At 41.9% G+C, this 17,985-nt stretch overlaps 2 protein-coding genes across 2 annotated transcripts; one reads left to right on the forward strand and one right to left on the reverse strand.

Annotated features, from left to right (window-relative positions):
* Positions 1-195: 195 nt before the first annotated feature.
* LOC311273327 (major histocompatibility complex class I-related gene protein-like) lies at positions 196-8,387 on the reverse strand. The gene is made up of 6 exons (XM_084380330.1): positions 8,285-8,387; positions 7,231-7,497; positions 6,819-7,097; positions 6,043-6,345; positions 1,309-1,413; positions 196-1,189 (listed from the first exon to the last, which is right to left on the reverse strand). Exons 1-6 carry the CDS (start codon positions 8,331-8,333, stop codon positions 1,182-1,184), a joined length of 1,011 nt encoding a protein of 336 aa, XP_084236456.1. The 5' UTR covers positions 8,334-8,387; the 3' UTR covers positions 196-1,181.
* A 764-nt stretch (positions 8,388-9,151) lies between these two features.
* slc39a7 (solute carrier family 39 member 7) lies at positions 9,152-16,215 on the forward strand. Its single transcript, XM_084380303.1, has 8 exons — positions 9,152-9,304; positions 10,928-11,426; positions 11,898-12,066; positions 12,733-12,810; positions 12,952-13,086; positions 13,288-13,398; positions 14,130-14,326; positions 15,206-16,215. The coding sequence occupies exons 2-8, from the start codon at positions 10,938-10,940 to the stop codon at positions 15,458-15,460; spliced, it is 1,434 nt and encodes a 477-aa protein (XP_084236429.1). The 5' UTR covers positions 9,152-9,304; positions 10,928-10,937; the 3' UTR covers positions 15,461-16,215.
* The last annotated feature ends 1,770 nt before the right edge of the window (positions 16,216-17,985 follow it).

Genomic DNA, 17,985 nt, shown 5'->3' on the forward strand with positions numbered 1-17,985 from the left:
TTTGTGACGACACTTCAATATATTACCTGAACATTCAGTATTCTCACAGAGGATTTGAATGAGGAGATCGATGTTGATTCCGAGCAGAGTTAGCTCCCAGACAAGGTTAGCTTAGCCTAGCATGAATACTGAAGTTAGAGATTAAACAGAGAGCCAGTATCTCTGTTAAAGGAGCCTTCTGACAAGTAAAAAGCTGACTGACTGATGTCCTGTAACGCTTCACCTCTGAGGAGGTCAGAAGATACGTTTAGAAAGAAAGAGAAACAAACTGAGACTGAGAGACTCAGAGTGAGATACATGTTGAAACATGTTTATTCACAGTAGTGATTTGAGCTGACGGTTAACACAAATTAAATGTACAAGCAACATACAACAATAATAGAAATGACTTAAATACAGGGGTACCCTGAGAGAAAATGATTAAATGTTACTATATAATACTCTAAATAATCAATATCACCTGTTTCTGTGTGATTCCTGACTGGTGCTCATCCTTCACTAACATCTACATGGTAATTGCACTATAATTCTATAGAAAGAGTCTCTTCATAGAAAATGTCTATATACAAATTAATAGTGTAATCTCTACTGATGGTTACAGGTAGAAATACCAGCTCTGTCCCAACAGTAATCAAAGTATACAAATCATGCACATGTCACAAATAAACACAGGAAACAAAAAGCAGACTGTCCCTCCTTCTCCCACATAATAACAGTGCTTTAAATTGTGCCACAGGTGTTTCCTCTTGAAGACAGCTGGGGTGTTTCAACATGGCAGACTCTCATGACTGCTGTCCAGTGTGCTGATCCTGGAGCTGTCCGGGGTACCCGCCGTCAACATGGTGGGTCGTTTAACCTCTCACACAGACTGAGTATGTGTTCAGGATTAGATGACGACCTCTGTCAGTCCCACATCAGCTGTTTGTATTAGTGTTGAACTGCTTGACCTCATTTGACTGGGCACAAGTGTTACACCCTGTTCAGCAACATCAGTACACTCCACATGTTTTTCTCTCAGAGTCTGGAAAATGTTGTCGTTTTTACTGCCTGTGTTAACAGGGTTAGGTCGGACCAGAAAGCTGAACTCTGAGTGAGGAGTCGGCAAAATCACATCTTTTCATATCAGTCATTAGTTATTAGTTGCTTGTCCAAAATACTTACTGTTCAGTAAGTATAGTAAGTCAGTACCCTGAAATACAGATGAGAGATGAGAACAATGTTAAAAAAATAACATTTCAGAATTTATAAAAGGAGAGAAAAGACTATCAGGTTGGGGTTAGGAGGAGTGAAAGTATCTTTGTTCCTCACCATAATTGTTTCTTCTCCAGGTGAAGCATGCCACAATGCAAAGCAACAGGAGGATCAGCAGTGCTACAATGACTCCAATAATAACATGGAATCCTATGGGAGGATCTGGAACCAAAACAGAACATTCACACTTTGAGTCCTTTCAATTTGGTGCAATTTATCGAGCCATGCTGTTGGTTCTGGAAGAGTTTTCATGACCTTTTGGATATTCCTTATCAGTAACAACACCTCACCTTCTCATTTATTCACCGGCAGAAATCTGTCAAGTGAAAATGAATTACAAAGCAGATTTTTCTTGAACCAAGAAATCCAGGAGGAAAGATTTCTGCCACTGCATCTCATCACAGCAAACAAAGTACTTATAAACGGCCACATGGTGGCGCCAGCTGCCCCACACTCTTTGTCCTTGTTCTTGATGCATGGGCTTACTAAATTACCATTTCACTGTTGTGCATTGTATATGTGAAATGTTATCAAACTTCTGTCCTCTAAATGTGGTTGCAGTTGCACCAGATTTTAAAAATGTTTGACAGGTTTTTCAAAATGTCACAGTCGTTCATACTGTAGACGAATAGTTCAACGTATCACAAATAGGGTTGTTTGATATACCGGTACTAATTTGGTACCGGGGTACTGAGGCATTTAAAACGGTACTATATTGCATTTGGATGGGACTGGTACTTGCAGCGCCGCCGGCAGCGCCCGCAACAGCGCGGCGACCTTGCCACGTGACGTCACCGCGTTGTAACTACAGCTGAGAGGACGAGGAGCAAGCCGGAGGAAACAGCTAGCAAGTGAGCGAGCAGCGTGGACTGGAGCAACAAACAGAGCAGGAGGAAAGCTTGGAGAGAGCAGAGACGTTGGAGAGGGAGAGAGAGAGAGAGAGAGAGAGAGGGAGAGGAGAATGGCTGCTGCAACCGTCACCACGCCGCAACTTGTGGACAAACCAGCGGCACGAAGTGCGATATGGCAGTACTTTGGCTTAGAAACAAATGAGCAAGGCGAGGCAATTAACGCTGATGCACCACTGTGTAAACGGTGTTTTAAAACGTGCATGGCTGAGGGCGGAAACACCTCCAACTTAGCCAAAAAACCTAAAGGACAAGCACCCAGACCTGCACACTGAGTTCAGGGAACGACAGGTAATTTACTCATAAAAAAAAAAAAAAAGCCACATTCAGTGCTAAAAGCAAGCGCCACCCCCCTTCACTCTTAACAAAAGTAGCTCTGGAAGAAAAAAAATAATAATAAAGCTGGTTTATTTATATTATATTAGGGCCCGAGCAGGGAACCTGCAAGGACCTTATTGTTTTTGTAGTGATCATTTTTTGTCCCAAATGATTGCATTTTTCACTGCCTGAACATCCCCCAAAACTCTCCAAACTTGGAATATCCCACCTGGAGAAAAAATTTATAATCTGTTGTCGTTGTGAATTTCCATCACTAGGTGGCGCTATAATCAAGGAAAGTGCGTTTTGGCTAATAACTCCCACATACTTTGTCGCACATTCAAAAACCTCATATCCACACGTTCAGTGAAGGACATGTGTTGAAGGTTTTACCGATCCGTCACTAGGTGGTGCTCTGGTGCCAGTTTCATTACGGCCCCAGCAGGTAACCTGCGATGTCCCTATTGTTTCTGTAGTGAGCAGTATTTTTCAATGTCCGAAATGATCGCATTTTTCACTGCCTGAACATGGATGAAAACGGCATTTTATTTGACAAACACATTAGGCCTGGCCAAAATTTTTATAATCTATGCTCGTCCTGAACGTCCATCACTAGGTGGCGCTATAATCAAGGAAAGTGTGTTTTGGCTTATAACTCCCATATACTTTGGCGCACATTAAAAAACCATATATCCACGCGATCCCTGAATTCTGTTGAATCTCGTGATGTAGGCCATGCTAATTTGCAAGACTTGCTTTTTACGTTTTACATCTCTAAATATTTTTTTTAAATTGTTATTATTTTTTATTAATTTTTACATGTAAATATTAGCATGTTAGCTCAATAGCTTCCAGGTCATGTGATCAATAGACTCATAATCAGTGTGGGATCATGAAACTACACTGGCTGCATGAGATACGCCTCTTGTTTTTACGTTTTACATCTCTAAATATTTTTTTTTAAGTTTCATTAATTTTTATATGTAAATATTAGCATGTTAGCTCAATAGCTTCTAGGTCATGTGATCAATTGACTCAAAATCATGTTGGGATCATGTAACTACACTGGCTGCATGAGATACGCCTCTTGTTTTTACGTTTTACATCTCTAAATATTTTTTTTTAAGTTTCATTAATTTTTATATGTACATATTAGCATGTTAGCTCAATAGCTTCCATGTCATGTGATCAATTGACTCAAAATCAGTGTGGGATCATGTAACTACACTGGCTGCATGAGATACACCTCTTGTTTTTTCATTTTACATCTCTAAATATTTTGTATTATTTTTTATTAATTTTTATATGTAAATATTAGCATGTTAGCTCAATAGCTCCCAGGTCATGTGATCAGTTGACTCAAAATCATGTTGGGATCATGTAACTACACTGGCTGCATGAGATACACCTCTTGTTTTTACATTTTACATCTCTAAATTTTTTGTATTATTTTTTACTAATTTTTACATGTAAATATTAGCATGTTAGCTCAATAGCTTCCAGGTCATGTGATCAACTGACTCAAAATCATGTTGGGATCATGTAACTACATTGGCTGCATGAGTCATGGGTCACCAGATTTGGCCTGTAGCTCGTTACACATGGGTACGATACTACAACTGCCCTACAACTGATAGCTCAGTAGCGCCCCCTAACGCCCCCTTATGGCTTTTCCCATCAAGTTTTTTTCATTTCTACGCCTCGTACTTTATTTCACTAGTCCTACAGATTTAACGCCACAGACTTCACACTCGCTAAATATCATCTTCAGACCTTGATGATGACACCTTGTCAAAAGCTTTTGCCTCCGATATACATATGTATCATGACCAGACGCACAAAATACCCCTCGGCACTGAAACCCTCAGTCCAAGAGGAAGTCACCACTTTGGTTCACAGCGGCCATTTTGTCAAACTTGAAGCCCCGCCTCCTACATGCACATACGCTAATGAATTTCGGCACGCATAAGTATCGTGACCAAACGCACAACAAAGCCTCTTGGACCCACAACCTCAGTCCAATGGGAAGTTTGCCATTTTGGTTCAAAGTTGAGATGTTGCCGCCATTTCCACCCATTTCCATGGCTCGTACTTTAATTAACTTGCCCTACAGATTTAACGCCACAGACTTCACAGTCACTAAGACTCATCCTCATACCTTGATGATGAAGAGTTGTAAAAAGCTTTCTCCTACGTTATTCCTGGTGGCCACGACAGTCTGAACTTTCAATGCTTGGCCATTGTAAGAGCCATGTCAATGTGTGGTGTGTGTTGGACACAAACTGTCCACTAGGTGGCTATGTTGTGTTGTGGGTCAGCCTGATATCAATCAATCAGACGTCATTTATATCGCACATTTAATACAAATACAATGTAGCACAAAGAGCTTCACACAATAAAAGCAAGCACAACAAAACAGAAGTGAAACCAAAAGACACACACACACACACTTTCTCTCACACATAACACATACATGCATTTCTGACAGAAGCTTACTGAGGCACTATCTTTCGCTCAGCTATGTGCTGTGACGACAAACATCATCCAGTTTACATGACATTCACAGGCTGTTTTCTCCAAATCATACATTACAACATGACATATAATTGATGGGTGAGCTCTAGGGCCACATAGTGGACAAACTTGCCCTCTGCATCTGCCCTCCGACGGCGCCACGGCCCAACGTACGTGGGGGGCGAGGGCCCGTTCATCGCTGCTTGCAGCTTCAATTATATTTATATTTTCACAGTGATTTTGGAACTTTTTGCCATACATGTAGACATGCTGATTTACAATAAATCTGAAGTGGTCCCTTAATTTTTTTCCAGAGCTGTAAAATGCATACATGCATGATCTTTACAAAGTAACAAACTTTTACATACACATTTAGCCATTTAATAGTTATAAAGACTAGTAACATACCATTTAAAGACATTGGTCCTACTTAAGACAGGGTATATCTAATGAACATATTTTTTAGGTTATGTATCTCAATGTAATTAAGGCCTCAGCTTGTATGACAAATGTATCACCTTAATTTTATTTTTCACTGCAGAGGTCTGGTGCTTCGGGTCCGGATAGAGAGAAAATTGTGTGCATTAGAAAAGCTTGTCTTTGTGGTATTTTATTTTATTTACTGATTAATATGTTATTGTTCTAAGATTTTCTATTAAAATAAAGTAGTAAAGTAATGACATTTTTTGCGTTCTCTTTTTATTTGAAAAAGTATCGAAATACATGTTGGATACCAAAATGTTGGTATCGTGACAACACTAATCACAAATGATGTTTCAGGAAGTGCAGCAGCAGCTCGTGGGGTAAGATGCAAACCACAAACCACAACGTCTCCAGTCTGAGTGTGACAGGGACGTCTGCTGCATCTCTTTCTCACTTCCTGTCATCTCAATGACTCTTATTTAAAAACTGCACAAAATGCCCCCTCCAAAAAGAAATTCTCCTGATGTCATAGCATAGGATGTGTTTTCCGCCAAATTTCAAAATGCAATATTTGAGATACCCTTCTATGTAACACACAACATATCCTTGACCTTGAGCTCACTCTTACCCCAGTTGGTCCTGATACGATCTTTCTCCAGTTTGGTGATGATGTCCTCCTTCACACCATAGAGCTGAAACACACAGTCGTACCTCGTCCAGTCTTCAGGTGTGACTGATGAAAGGTCCAGGTCAACACTCATCTGGAAGGTTCCATCGTGGTTGGGGAGGATCTCTCCGTGGTCCACCTCCTCATGAAGCTCCTCTCCATCTTTCCTCCAGAAGAGTGCGGCTCTGTGAGGGTAGAAACCTGTAGCGTGGCAGCTGACTGGAGAGGAGGGAGTCTTCTGGAGGAGAGACACTGAGGGAAGCTCTGGAGAGTAAAGAGAGGGGGAAGGGTTATATGTATATGTGCTATATGTATCAATATAAGAAAAGACAATATCAATTTTATACACCATGACGGTCAATGCTGCAACAACAGATTGTGCGAAAAAATCCAGGCATAGAAATAAGCACAGGACAATGAGCCCTGACACACAACAAAAACTGCTCAGGAACGGCTTCCCAATCTGACCCCACCCCCAAAATTACAGGACCCAAAGGATCCACTAAAAAGGTCCTGGTGCCAGGACACCCCAGAGGTCATACGACCAGGCCTTGACAGGTCAGAGCTGTTTTGGTAGCACAATGGAAACCTGCACAATATGAAGCAGGTGGTTTAAATGCTGTGGCTGATCGGTGTTTGTCTACACCATAATTTTCATTGGAACGTTATTGTGCATTAGAAACAGCACATGAATGCTACTTCGACTGACAACAGTACATCAGGTCAGGTGATTCTACCTGTTCTCTGCAGAAAGCTCCTCCCGTAGTGCACGTACTTCTTCAGCCACTCAGGGCATATGTGGATGTAATAGTTTTTGTTGTGTTCTAATCTAGCTTTCTCAGCATCCCATCTCAGTTTGGTGATGACAGCCTGTGGTTTTGGAGCGATCCATGTCAGTGTCTTCAGGTCCAATACTATGAAGTCTTCTCCATCATAACCATACTGGTTATAACCAATAACCTCTCTGGTCTCATCATCCCAATCACAGCCGTTCATCCTCTGTAAAATGTGGACACCTGAGAGAGTGAGAGAGAGAGAGAGAGAGAGAGAGAGAGAGAGAGAGAGGGAGGGAGAGACTGCAGGTAAAGGAACAGAGGAACAGATATTGAAAGCTGCATCTCACATTAGTGAAAAGTTAACATACAGTACCTCCAGTTTGGTTTAAGCGTTGCTTCAAGCTGTCAATGTTGGCTCTGAGGACCTGCCGACTACCAAAACACTTTGAAGCATACCACTCCTGGTGCTGTGGCTCGTCTTTAATTAACTTCCTCATCCAGCCCTGTTTAGGTTCTGCCGTCTTGATGTTGCTGTCACAGTAACCCACTTGAACCTCATTAACCATCGCAGCACCCACAAACTCTGGGAAGTTTGGCACTCCAGAAGTTGCAGTGAGGAAATATTTCAGGGAGTGTTTCACTGTCAGACAAAGAATTTTGTTTTTTCAATCACAGTGGTCTTCTAAAAGAAAAGCTACATATATGTAAATCCTGCTGCAGTATGAAGTTGAGTCAGATCATGGTGAGAATAAAAGGTTTCCAAGAGGGCAGTGCAACTCTGTCCTGAGAGACAGAAAAGCGTCTTCAGCACAGATACAGTAATAGATAATGAATGCAAAAAATAAAATAAAATAAATAATTCTATTTACTGATGAACCAAGTTTGAGATTTCTGTCAGTAACAGAAAGGTGTATGCAAGGAGATGAACGGAGAGATAATGATACCACAGTGTTTCAAACCCACAGTGAAACATGGTGGTGGGAATATTAAAGTATGGGGCTGTGGGGAGACATGCTCCACCTGCTGGTTTGATCTTTGTGGAGAAGCATTCACACTGCAGCAGGATAATGAACCCAAACACATCTCAAAAACCAAAGAAGACCAAGGAGTCCTGACTGTCATGGACTTCTCCTCCACAGTCACCTGACCTCAACCCCATTCAACATGGGCACAAATCTTTTAGTTGCCTCAACCAAGTATAACGCATGCTTGTACGTCTGTATAAGAATTCACAGTAGTAATAATACAAATCATATGCTGTCAGTGTCAAATGAACGCAGTTAAGGACATTACTGTCCTTAACTGCGTTTTGGCTTAAACGAAAGTGAAAGTGAAACTTTGGACGCAGGATCGCTGCCAAATAAAACAACATTTACGGCATCGTGAGTCATGAGGAAATAACAGAGCGAGTTAGGATGTGATCTCACCTGCAGGTGCACCCTGGCAGAGAATGAGCAATATTAATAAATTCCTCATCTTGTTTTGACAGGTAGGACTCCAGCTAAGGACTCAGAGACAGCTGATGTCACATTTGTCTTTGATAGGCTGCTGGACCTGCGGACTGGAGGGCGTGTCCATCGTCGTGAGGAAGGATATATGAGCAATGTAATCTAATAATTTATATTTTTTGATTATTTGCCTACTTTTAATAGTTTAATTATTTTGTTTTGTTTTATTTGTATCTTTTGTGTGGTTGTTTTGTACTTACATATATGACCAAGGAGACGTGACCACTACTACTGCTACTACTACTACTACTACTAATAATAATAATAATAATAATAATAATAATAATAATGCTCTTGATCAACTTTAAATATGAACATTTTACATAAACTCACAACAGGAATAACGTTCCAATCCGGGTGATGGTCATCTATCTAATACTTTTATACAACATATAATTGATTTTGCAGCTTCAGTTGTGTCCTCATATATAACTTTAACCAGATGACTGTTACCTGTCTGTTTGCAGCGTCAGTCTCAGTTCCCATGTGACAGTCAGACATCCTTCTCCTCCAGGATGCTCCTGCCTCTCTCTCAACTGATGAGTCAAGGTACTAGCGTCATCTCGCGATATTTTCTATTAAGACCTCATCATCCCTCCTGTGTCTTCTTTACCTCTCAACAAATCACACAATTACCAGCATTTATACGCGGGATAGTTTTTAGAAATATTCTACAACACGTCCACACACCATTATAATCCTCCCGTGAGAAAACAAACGCATCTTTACATGTGAGGAGAGGAGACGAGGAAGCACAGAAGGAGGTACGGTCGGAACGGAATGCGCTCCCGCGAGATTTCGTTGAGTTTACTTGAGCCAATGCCACGTCTTACCAGCAGCATCAACGTAGACTGAAATACCAGCAGTTTAGCAAACATATTACACCAGGACTGAGAGTTAACCAGCGGCCCGACAGCCAGTGATATCTGACACAACCCGGTAAGAGTTGATAGTTTGTTTTTCAGTGTGTTATCGCAGTGAGTGTTGTTGCTCCTGCTGCAGCAACACGTTAGCGGTTAGTTAGCTAGCTAGCTAGCCAGCCGGCCGGCTAGCGGGCTTTCTTCACTCTTCAAGGGGAGACCGGCGGCTCAGTTAGTGGTCACTGCTCGGTGCCTGCTGCTTTTACTGTTTGCTGTGAGATTAAAGTTAACACTTAACAAAGATAGCGACGTAATCCGCTTTACATCCACATGTGTGAAGCCGCCAGCAAATAAACACAATCACACAACAAAGCTGAATCAAAACATATGGCTGACTGAAGTTAGCTAACAATGAGTGTGTCGTTTCACTTTATCTTCAAGTCTGTCTGCACACACAAACTGGTGTCGTTGACTGCTGCTAATGTCGGCAGTGTTAAAACAGCTGTTTATCAGCGAAATGCAGCCAGTGAATACGACTAGCATAGCATAATGTTAATGCAGCACAGCAGCTGCTCTGATCAGAAACCATTCAATGCAAAAGTTCCAGTGCAATATGAATATCTGATCTGATAACACAGGTTAGCTCCACATACAGGTGGGAAAACACCCCAGTCTCACTGCAGATGCACTGTTGTCCGAGTGTCTGAGACACATCTGGTGTTATCCTGGAACATATTTGACTGAATACAGAGTGTGAATGCAAATGTATCTTTGACTCAGCATTGTAATGGGAGATTAGCACAACATTCATTCATTCATTCACTGATGATCTCCTGCTCAGACAAGGTGAGGCACCAAACAATGAAAAATCCATTTTAGCTGTATGACTTTTGTTTTCTCTTAAGCTGTGGCCACAGTTTCCCAGCAATTACATCAGAAATGGTTTGTGCCTCCTGGATAAAAAAGAACAGACTGATGCTGGATGGCATTAATCTCACAGGAAGAAACATGGGTCGTTCCAGGCCATTTCTTAAAGGTGCAATATGTAAGAATTTTAGTTGAGAAGATTCAAAAATAACAAAACTGTGTGAAATCAAGACATCTCTGTATTGTGTTGCAGAGATATCTATTGAAGTTAGCATGCTAACCAGCTAGCCCTGGTCCATCCTGGTCCAAAGTTCCTGTGCAAGTGGTGTAGACACCGCGGCTGAATCCAAATCTCCACCATCCAGATTTGTGCGAGTGCGTGAGACTGCGAGGCAAATATTAGCCCCTGATAGACAGACGACAATAATAAAATGCGTTTTTATTACTACAGTCTTTACCTCTAAAATATTCCTGTATTATGCTGTGGTTGAATATTCTTTCCTGCCTACACATTCAAGTAACGTTATAATAAAGTTATTGTTTTACACATTCATAATAACTTCTACAATGTCACGTGCACATTTCAATGATTTGTAGCTTGAGGGTTAGTTGTTCTGGTCATATGGTGCCCCCTATTCTCTTTTGTGTATGAATTCAACAACATGCTAATTCTTGCATGTTGCACCCTTTTAAAGTGATTTCTACGTACTATCCCTTCACTATAGAGCGTCCCTCTGTATGAAATCACACTCAGCTGTGGTGAATATTGTTTAATCATCAGACAGCCTGCAAGTTTTCATTTACTTTATGTCTTCTTCACTTTTCTCTTCGTCAGAGGCGATAATATGGGTTGTGTACATCTACTGGCACTGACGGTGGTCACATATGCAGTACTCCTGTTAGCCTTCCAATCAGCTGACGCTCATAGCCATTCCCATGACGACCATGGACACGGCCACGGCCATCATCACCACGGCCACCATCACCACGGCCACTCCCACGGAGAAGACGATAACTCTCAGGTGAAGATGTTCCACGGAGCGAGCAAGTGGAGCGCCGAGGCCAACCTCCCTGTGGAAGAGGAGGAGCATCACGGACATGATCACGGCCACGCACACGATCACGGCCACGCACACGCTCACGATCATGGCCACGCACACGCTCATGATCACGGCCACGCACACGCTCATGATCACGGCCACGCACACTCTCATGATCACGGACACGCTCATGGGGAGGAGTTTATTCGGGTGCACAAGGAGGAGAGTGGACATGGAGAAGAGAGGGTGAAGAGGGAGGCAGAGAAGAGGGACGTGATGGAGCTCTGGATGCAGGTAAGGTCTGACTGAAATGTGTCCATGAATAACTACACTAGACTTGGGTAATATTGGGTATTAGTATTTTACCCGGGGTGTTACTCAGGCATGTCTGTCTGGTAGGACTTCAGGATATTACAGCCAAGAAAGAGACTTTCACACTTGGGTTTCTTCAGAGATTAAATAACTGACATATAACCCGTTAAGTAGTCATCTTAAAAGGTGCTAGTAGGTGGATCTCGCTACTTCCAGCTTCATGTTTAACAGGCGAATACAAGAGTGGTAATGATCTTCTCGTCTCACTCACAGCCTTGATACAGTACAATGTAATTGAGTGTAATTCAGCTCATATTTATTGTTATATCAACTCTCATCATCAGAAGTAAATCAGCCTTTTTCCACAGTAGAACCGACAGACAGTGCCGTGTCTCCAGTTTGATGACGATCTTTAAAGAAAAATAAACTTCCCTCCACCCCATGTCTCTCCAGGCCATCGGAGCGACGCTGCTGATCAGTGCGGCTCCTTTCCTCATCCTGTTTCTGATCCCGGTTCAGTCCAACAGCGACCAGCACCAGAACCTGCTCAAGGTGCTGCTCAGCTTCGCCTCAGGCGGGCTGCTGGGTGACGCCTTCCTACACCTCATACCGCACGCTTTGGGTAGGTCTTCAATCCGTAGTAGTCCGTTTTTTTACCTTCTCTATGTGATTGTTTTTTTCTCTCTCAGTTTAAGTTCATAAGTTACCTTCTCCATCAGAAATGTAGGCTAACTTCACTTTAGGTGCAGGGCTCATTAGCTTCATCCAGCAGCCAACTGCTAACAAGTTTAGTTCACTCACCAGCCTAAAAAACAAGTAAAAAATGGTCATCTAGTCACTGACAAAAATGTTAATTTGCAACTTCTTTAGATGTATTTGTAATGTAAAATAAATATACTGAAATAATGGCTCATCAGTTTAAAAGGATGCTTGATTCAGACGCTGTAGATTCATTTATTTTGCTCTGGTAATTTCTGATACGATCGATGGCAGTAAGTTAGCCGTGTTTGTGGAGGTCTCCAGATACAACACATGCAGCTCAGCCTCTCAAACAGATCTTTTCGAGATTCAAATACAATAAAGAAAAAACTATTTGTCCTGTTGATTATAATGTACATACTAACCCCTCAGACTGGGCTCTCGCGTCGATGTAGATAAAAACAGTATTTTCAGTTGACGGCTGACATTGATGAATAAATGTTCACTGACACAAACAGCAGCAGGATTTAATTTAGTCTTTTTGAGTTTCACGTGTGTTTCCTTTTTGTGTCGTATGTTTCCTGCACAGAGCCTCACTCTCACCACGGAGAAGATCACGGACACTCTCATGAGAGCGAAGAGTCACATGACCATGGTCACTCTCACGGTACGCAGTCACTGCCTTTACTCTTGTTATTGACAACAGGTTCATCCTAAAAGTGCAAAAAACAACCAAACATATTTAGAAAAGCAATTTTATCCATCGAACTCTGTTCACGAATCTGCTCTCTATCCTCTGTCTGCACAGGAGCCGCCCACGGTCACATGATGTCAGTGGGTATGTGGGTTCTCGGTGGGCTCATTGCCTTCCTGGTTGTAGAAAAATTTGTGCGTCTGCTGAAGGGAGGGCACGGCCACGGACACTCACACGGACACTCACACGGTACGCTGCTGAAAACTCAAGTTCATTGTCAGAATATTTTCAGTATTAAACTTGAAATATTTATCTACACCAGCTGAAAATGTTATTTCTTTTTTTAGCCGTTTGCAGTTTACAGGTGTACAGAGTGTCCAGTATGTTGACCACAGTGGCCTCTGTAATCTCAATTACTGATCTGACCTGAGGCTAATTTGACCTTTTCAGATGCTCCCAAAGAAAAGGACAGTGATGGAGAAGAAGAAGAAAAGGAAAAGAAGAAAGAGAAGAAAGGAAGCAAAGATGAGAAGGTGCCAAAGAAGGAGGAGAAGAGCGCAGGTGAACAATGCATTTATTTTTATAGACGTGCTGCGATCGGAAGCAAAATAGATCAACTCCACCGCTCGTCGGCTTTGATCGGTTGTAGCTCGTACCAGGGGAATAGATGCCACTAAATCCTACAGACTGGACCTTTGAGTGAAAGTAGCAATACTGCAGTGTAGAAATCTGTTCAGGAAAAGTCCTGCTGTGTGGACAGTATTGTTTAACACAAGCATCTAGTTGATCAATCCTTCATTAACCTGTCGGGGCAGAATCTTGTAATTGTGCTGCTTCCTGTGAGATGTGTTGTTCCTTTAAATTCACCATGTAAATCTCTCTGATTAGAGCTAGAGCTGCAAAGATAAATGTAAAAAAAAATCCCTGATTCCCTTATCCCAGCTTCTTAAATCTGCTTTTCTTAAGTGTTTGGGTTTCACACTGTTGGTTGGACTAAAGAAGCATTTTGAAGACGTCTCTGGGGAATTGTGATTATTATTTTTTCACCATTTTTTGACATTTTATAGACTAAAGGATCGATTCATTGAGAAAATAATCAGCAGATGCATCAATGAAGAAAGAAATTTGCAGCCCTAATGAGAACATTCAGACCTCCATCTAACAACCAGCTGATCCTTAATCAAAATGATACCCTGCTGTAGACTTGACCCAGTGTGCTACAGCCTCACCTGTTGTGTGTTTATACACTCTTAACTAACGCCCGTTATGCTCCATTTTCTCCACTAACACAGACATCAAGGTGTCCGGTTACTTGAACCTGGCAGCTGACTTCACGCATAATTTTACTGACGGCCTGGCGATAGGAGCGTCGTTCCTGGTCAGTCCAGCGGTCGGCGCCGTCACCACCCTCACCATCCTGCTGCACGAGGTCCCACACGAGATCGGAGACTTTGCCATCCTCGTCCAGTCTGGCTGCACCAAGAAAAAGGTAGCTGACTACTCGAGCTGTAGCTGTGACACATGGATCGATTAATAAACATTGTTTATTTCACCTTGTCAGCTCAACAATAAAACATGTTACACACTATATGAACAACAGGACATATATAATCACTGAAAGCAGAAATTATAACCTGCAAGAGTGACTTGATCAAAATATTTTCATGGATGTGGATTTACATTCAGATCTTCGAATTCAAATAGACTAATTATAAATTTAATGAGAAGGCCCTCTAACTTGAAGTTCACTTTACTCTGATGACGGCAGTTTGTATCCCCGTTATGTTATTAATCATTCATGCGCATCTCACTGTCCTCTAAAATACACAAGGCGTTCAGAGCAGCGTTTTTTAATCATTCTGAGTAATACTTAGACAAGCAGCTCTCATCAGCATTAAAGTCTCACAGCATACAGGCAGCTCTTGTTTTTGCTTGTTCTTATTGTCTATTACAACTGATTTCTGGGACAAACAGGACAGGATCCTGGATTTGGGACTGCCGCTCGTAGTGCAGGACTGTACTGAATTTATCCAGGACGTCTTGTCACCTGTTCACCACTCACATCACGTCTTTATTTCAGCATGACGCCCCCTGGTGTCTTATGCAATCAACAAGAAAGAGCTATGACTTAACACCAAAGACAAGGGGAATGGACATTTATATAGCTCACTCAAAGCTCTTTACAAAACTCGCCACGTTCAACCACTCGCACATTCATACAGTGATGGCAGAGGAGGAATGTTGGGTTTCAGTCTCGACCCGCTCAACCTCCTGAGCCACAGATGGACAAAATGCTTCTGAATAAATGAATGTCTGGAGAAAGTGTTGACGTTACGACTGTAGTAATCCTCGTCCTCTTTCCCATCAGGCCATGTGTCTACAGCTGCTGACAGCCCTGGGAGCTCTGGCTGGCACCGCTTGCTCCCTATTGGCCGAGGGCGTGGGTGCTGCGGCGACCGCCTGGATCCTGCCGTTCACCGCCGGCGGGTTCGTTTACATTGCCACGGTGACTGTGCTCCCAGAACTGCTGGTGGGCCGCTCCAGTTTTGGCCAGTCTCTGATGGAGATTCTGGCGATGCTGTTTGGAGTCGGCATGATGGTGCTGATCGCCGAGTACGAGTGAGACGCAGCAGAGCGGACGGAAGCTCCTTGCAGAGTTAGACAGAGAGGGAAAAGGTCGAAAAAGGTTGAAAAAAATGGCAGTTTTAAGTAGAGTTCAAGTGGATTATTATCTGTCAGGGGTGTGTTTTCTTTTTTTTATTAATTGTGTTTTGGGACAGACACCACCCACTGATGGTGAACGGATGATTTTTGTTATATGTTTCTTATTTTTTTTAAATGGTTCATAGTCACATCCCTGACTCGTGTCACTGTTCCTTTTTTCGGCTTCGGAAAAACTGTTCAGCCGGAGAGACTGAGAGCTGGAAGGAAACAGCGAGGTGGTAAAGTTTTTAATGTTGTTCACCGAGGGCCTCGATCACAACACAGCCCCAACAATTCTCTTCTCCACTTTCACTACATGGATCATTCAGCTACAGTTTGTGCTGCAGCTTACACTGACAGCCGGTCCCCTCCAAAAAGTGACTTAAAGTAGATTAATCTTCGAGCCATAACTGCAGATTTTCTGAAGGCTGATTCTTGAAGCTACATTTCAGAGCTGAGTCATTGATAGAGCAGAGGACGAGATGGTCTGGCTCAGTTTCTCTGTACAGTGAGCTGCTCAGTTGGACTGTATGTGTTTTAATGTCCGTTTCCTTTGGAGATATTGAATGTTAATATTTTTACATTCCACAAAATAAAAGAAAATGTTGTTGCTTCTACAGATGTGCTCAAATGTTTACTTTTGAATCATTAAAATGTCTGACTGGAAGAGTTTAACCCTTCACAATCTGCCTTTTTTTTTTCCTGCTGCGAAATGAAAAGAAAAATCATGAATTTCAGAATATTCTCTAATTAAAGATGCATACTAATAAATCTGTAAATGGTCGAATGGTCTGTTTAAGCATGGATGAAATTTAAGTTGAAACCAACTTGCATGATTGTTTTTTTAATATGCTAATAACAAATTTGATCACAAGAGGGAGCAATTACTCTGTCAGCTGGTGTTTTCCTGTAACCCGTCCTGTGACTGATTTATTGAACAACCGATACAGAAGTAGGAAAACAATTCACGCTCTAGTTGGAAAGTGTAAATATTGAAATGGAGACCGTGCAGCACACTTGCGTCTGGCGTCTGTATTTGATGCGCTGAGAGTGACAGCAGGTTCAATCATTAGTCATCATAAGATTGTTATCAACACGGTTGTTGATAACAATCTTATGATGACTAATGATTGAACCTGCTGTCACACTCAACCGTGGTTCAGCCAAATACTTGGCTGAACCAAGTGTCATCTGAGGAAAATGGGTCTCTGGGTAGCTGACTGATGTTTATAAAAAAAAACTCTCTTTCTCGTGTGATCAAAAACATCGATGCACAATTTAAAGGTAAATCAATCTGGTGCACTTTGAGAGCTGAAATAAGAGACTGTATTGACGCTCCTCTGGACAAGGACCATCAGTGTTGAGTTCAGTGTTGGCAGTCACGACACTTCAGCCAGTCCACCATTTGAGTTCGAGACATGAGGAAAGTTAAGGAGAAAGTCTGACAGAAGCAGAGTCTACAGGGTACAGCAAGTGTAAATGTTGAAGCCGAAACTCTCAAAGTATGACACAGAGGCAAGGTTTGTAGAAAGTGGGTTCTGTTTATTCCTGGACTGACCAGGCGTTTATATGCCCCAAAATCTGTTGGCACAATCACACTTACGTAGTGGTGACTTGGACCACCAAAATGTCTCGATGACCCTTGTCTCATTGCTCCATATCCTTCCTAGTATTTCATGTACTTTCCAGTAATCTTTCCAGAGCTTGTGTACATGTGTGCGTGTTTGCTCACGCATGTGTCTATGTGTGTTCATCCTTGTTGACTTGACTTCCTGTTTCTCACCATTTTGGAAAGTTTTGGCATCTCCATGCGGTTATGTGTGTGTGTGCTTATTAGGTGTGTTGTCATTTGTATTTCCTAATTTTCTGTTTATCTCAGACTCCAAAGCAGAATAACACATTCATTCAAAGCTCAATACTGGTCATCTAGTCAGGCCAGATTTCTCAATAAGATAAACCAGCATTTGTCTCATTGGTTATTATTAGTGATGACCGGAGGCAGTTTGTGGATGAAAGTGAAGTCCAGCTGATACAACAGCAGCAGTAACACAATCTCACAAGGTTTCATTGTTGTGGCTTTGTTGATGTTGGATCGCTGTCAGTGACACAACACAACGCTTATTTCCTCAGAAAACATTTTTTAAGCTTTAAGCTTCTTCATCCTTCATTGAACTTTCATTATCAAACCTGCTGTGCGTGTTTATGGTTTATTTTTAGTTTTGTAAAATAAACCATAAAGATGATTATTTTACAAAACTAAAAGGGAAACGAACATAGAGACAAAGTATAGAGCCTAATTAAAAAGACAGTCTTGCTTTTTAACAAGCTGCTGCATCGTGAACGTAGCTGTTCTCGTACTCACCCACCATGTTTGTTACTGGAGGATTCAACTTGAGACCATTTCGAGCGAGATGTAACAATTACTCTATTTTACTCTATGATGGA

The sequence above is a fragment of the Pagrus pagrus genome, assembly GCF_965226575.1.
Source record: "Pagrus pagrus genome assembly, chromosome: 17".
Taxonomy (NCBI): domain Eukaryota; kingdom Metazoa; phylum Chordata; class Actinopteri; order Spariformes; family Sparidae; genus Pagrus; species Pagrus pagrus.

Coding starts and splice junctions, on each gene's coding strand:
- slc39a7 (XM_084380303.1), top strand. CDS start 10,938: ATGGGTTGTGTACATCTACTGGCACTGACGGTGGTCACATATGCAGTA. Junction 11,427..11,897: donor TGATGGAGCTCTGGATGCAG/GTAAGGTCTGAC, acceptor ATGTCTCTCCAG/GCCATCGGAGCGACGCTGCT. Junction 12,811..12,951: donor TGACCATGGTCACTCTCACG/GTACGCAGTCAC, acceptor CTGTCTGCACAG/GAGCCGCCCACGGTCACATG.
- LOC311273327 (XM_084380330.1), bottom strand. CDS start 8,333: ATGAGGAATTTATTAATATTGCTCATTCTCTGCCAGGGTGCACCTGCA. Junction 7,498..8,284: donor CTGCCAGGGTGCACCTGCAG/GTGAGATCACAT, acceptor TTTGTCTGACAG/TGAAACACTCCCTGAAATAT. Junction 7,098..7,230: donor ACGCTTAAACCAAACTGGAG/GTACTGTATGTT, acceptor TCACTCTCTCAG/GTGTCCACATTTTACAGAGG.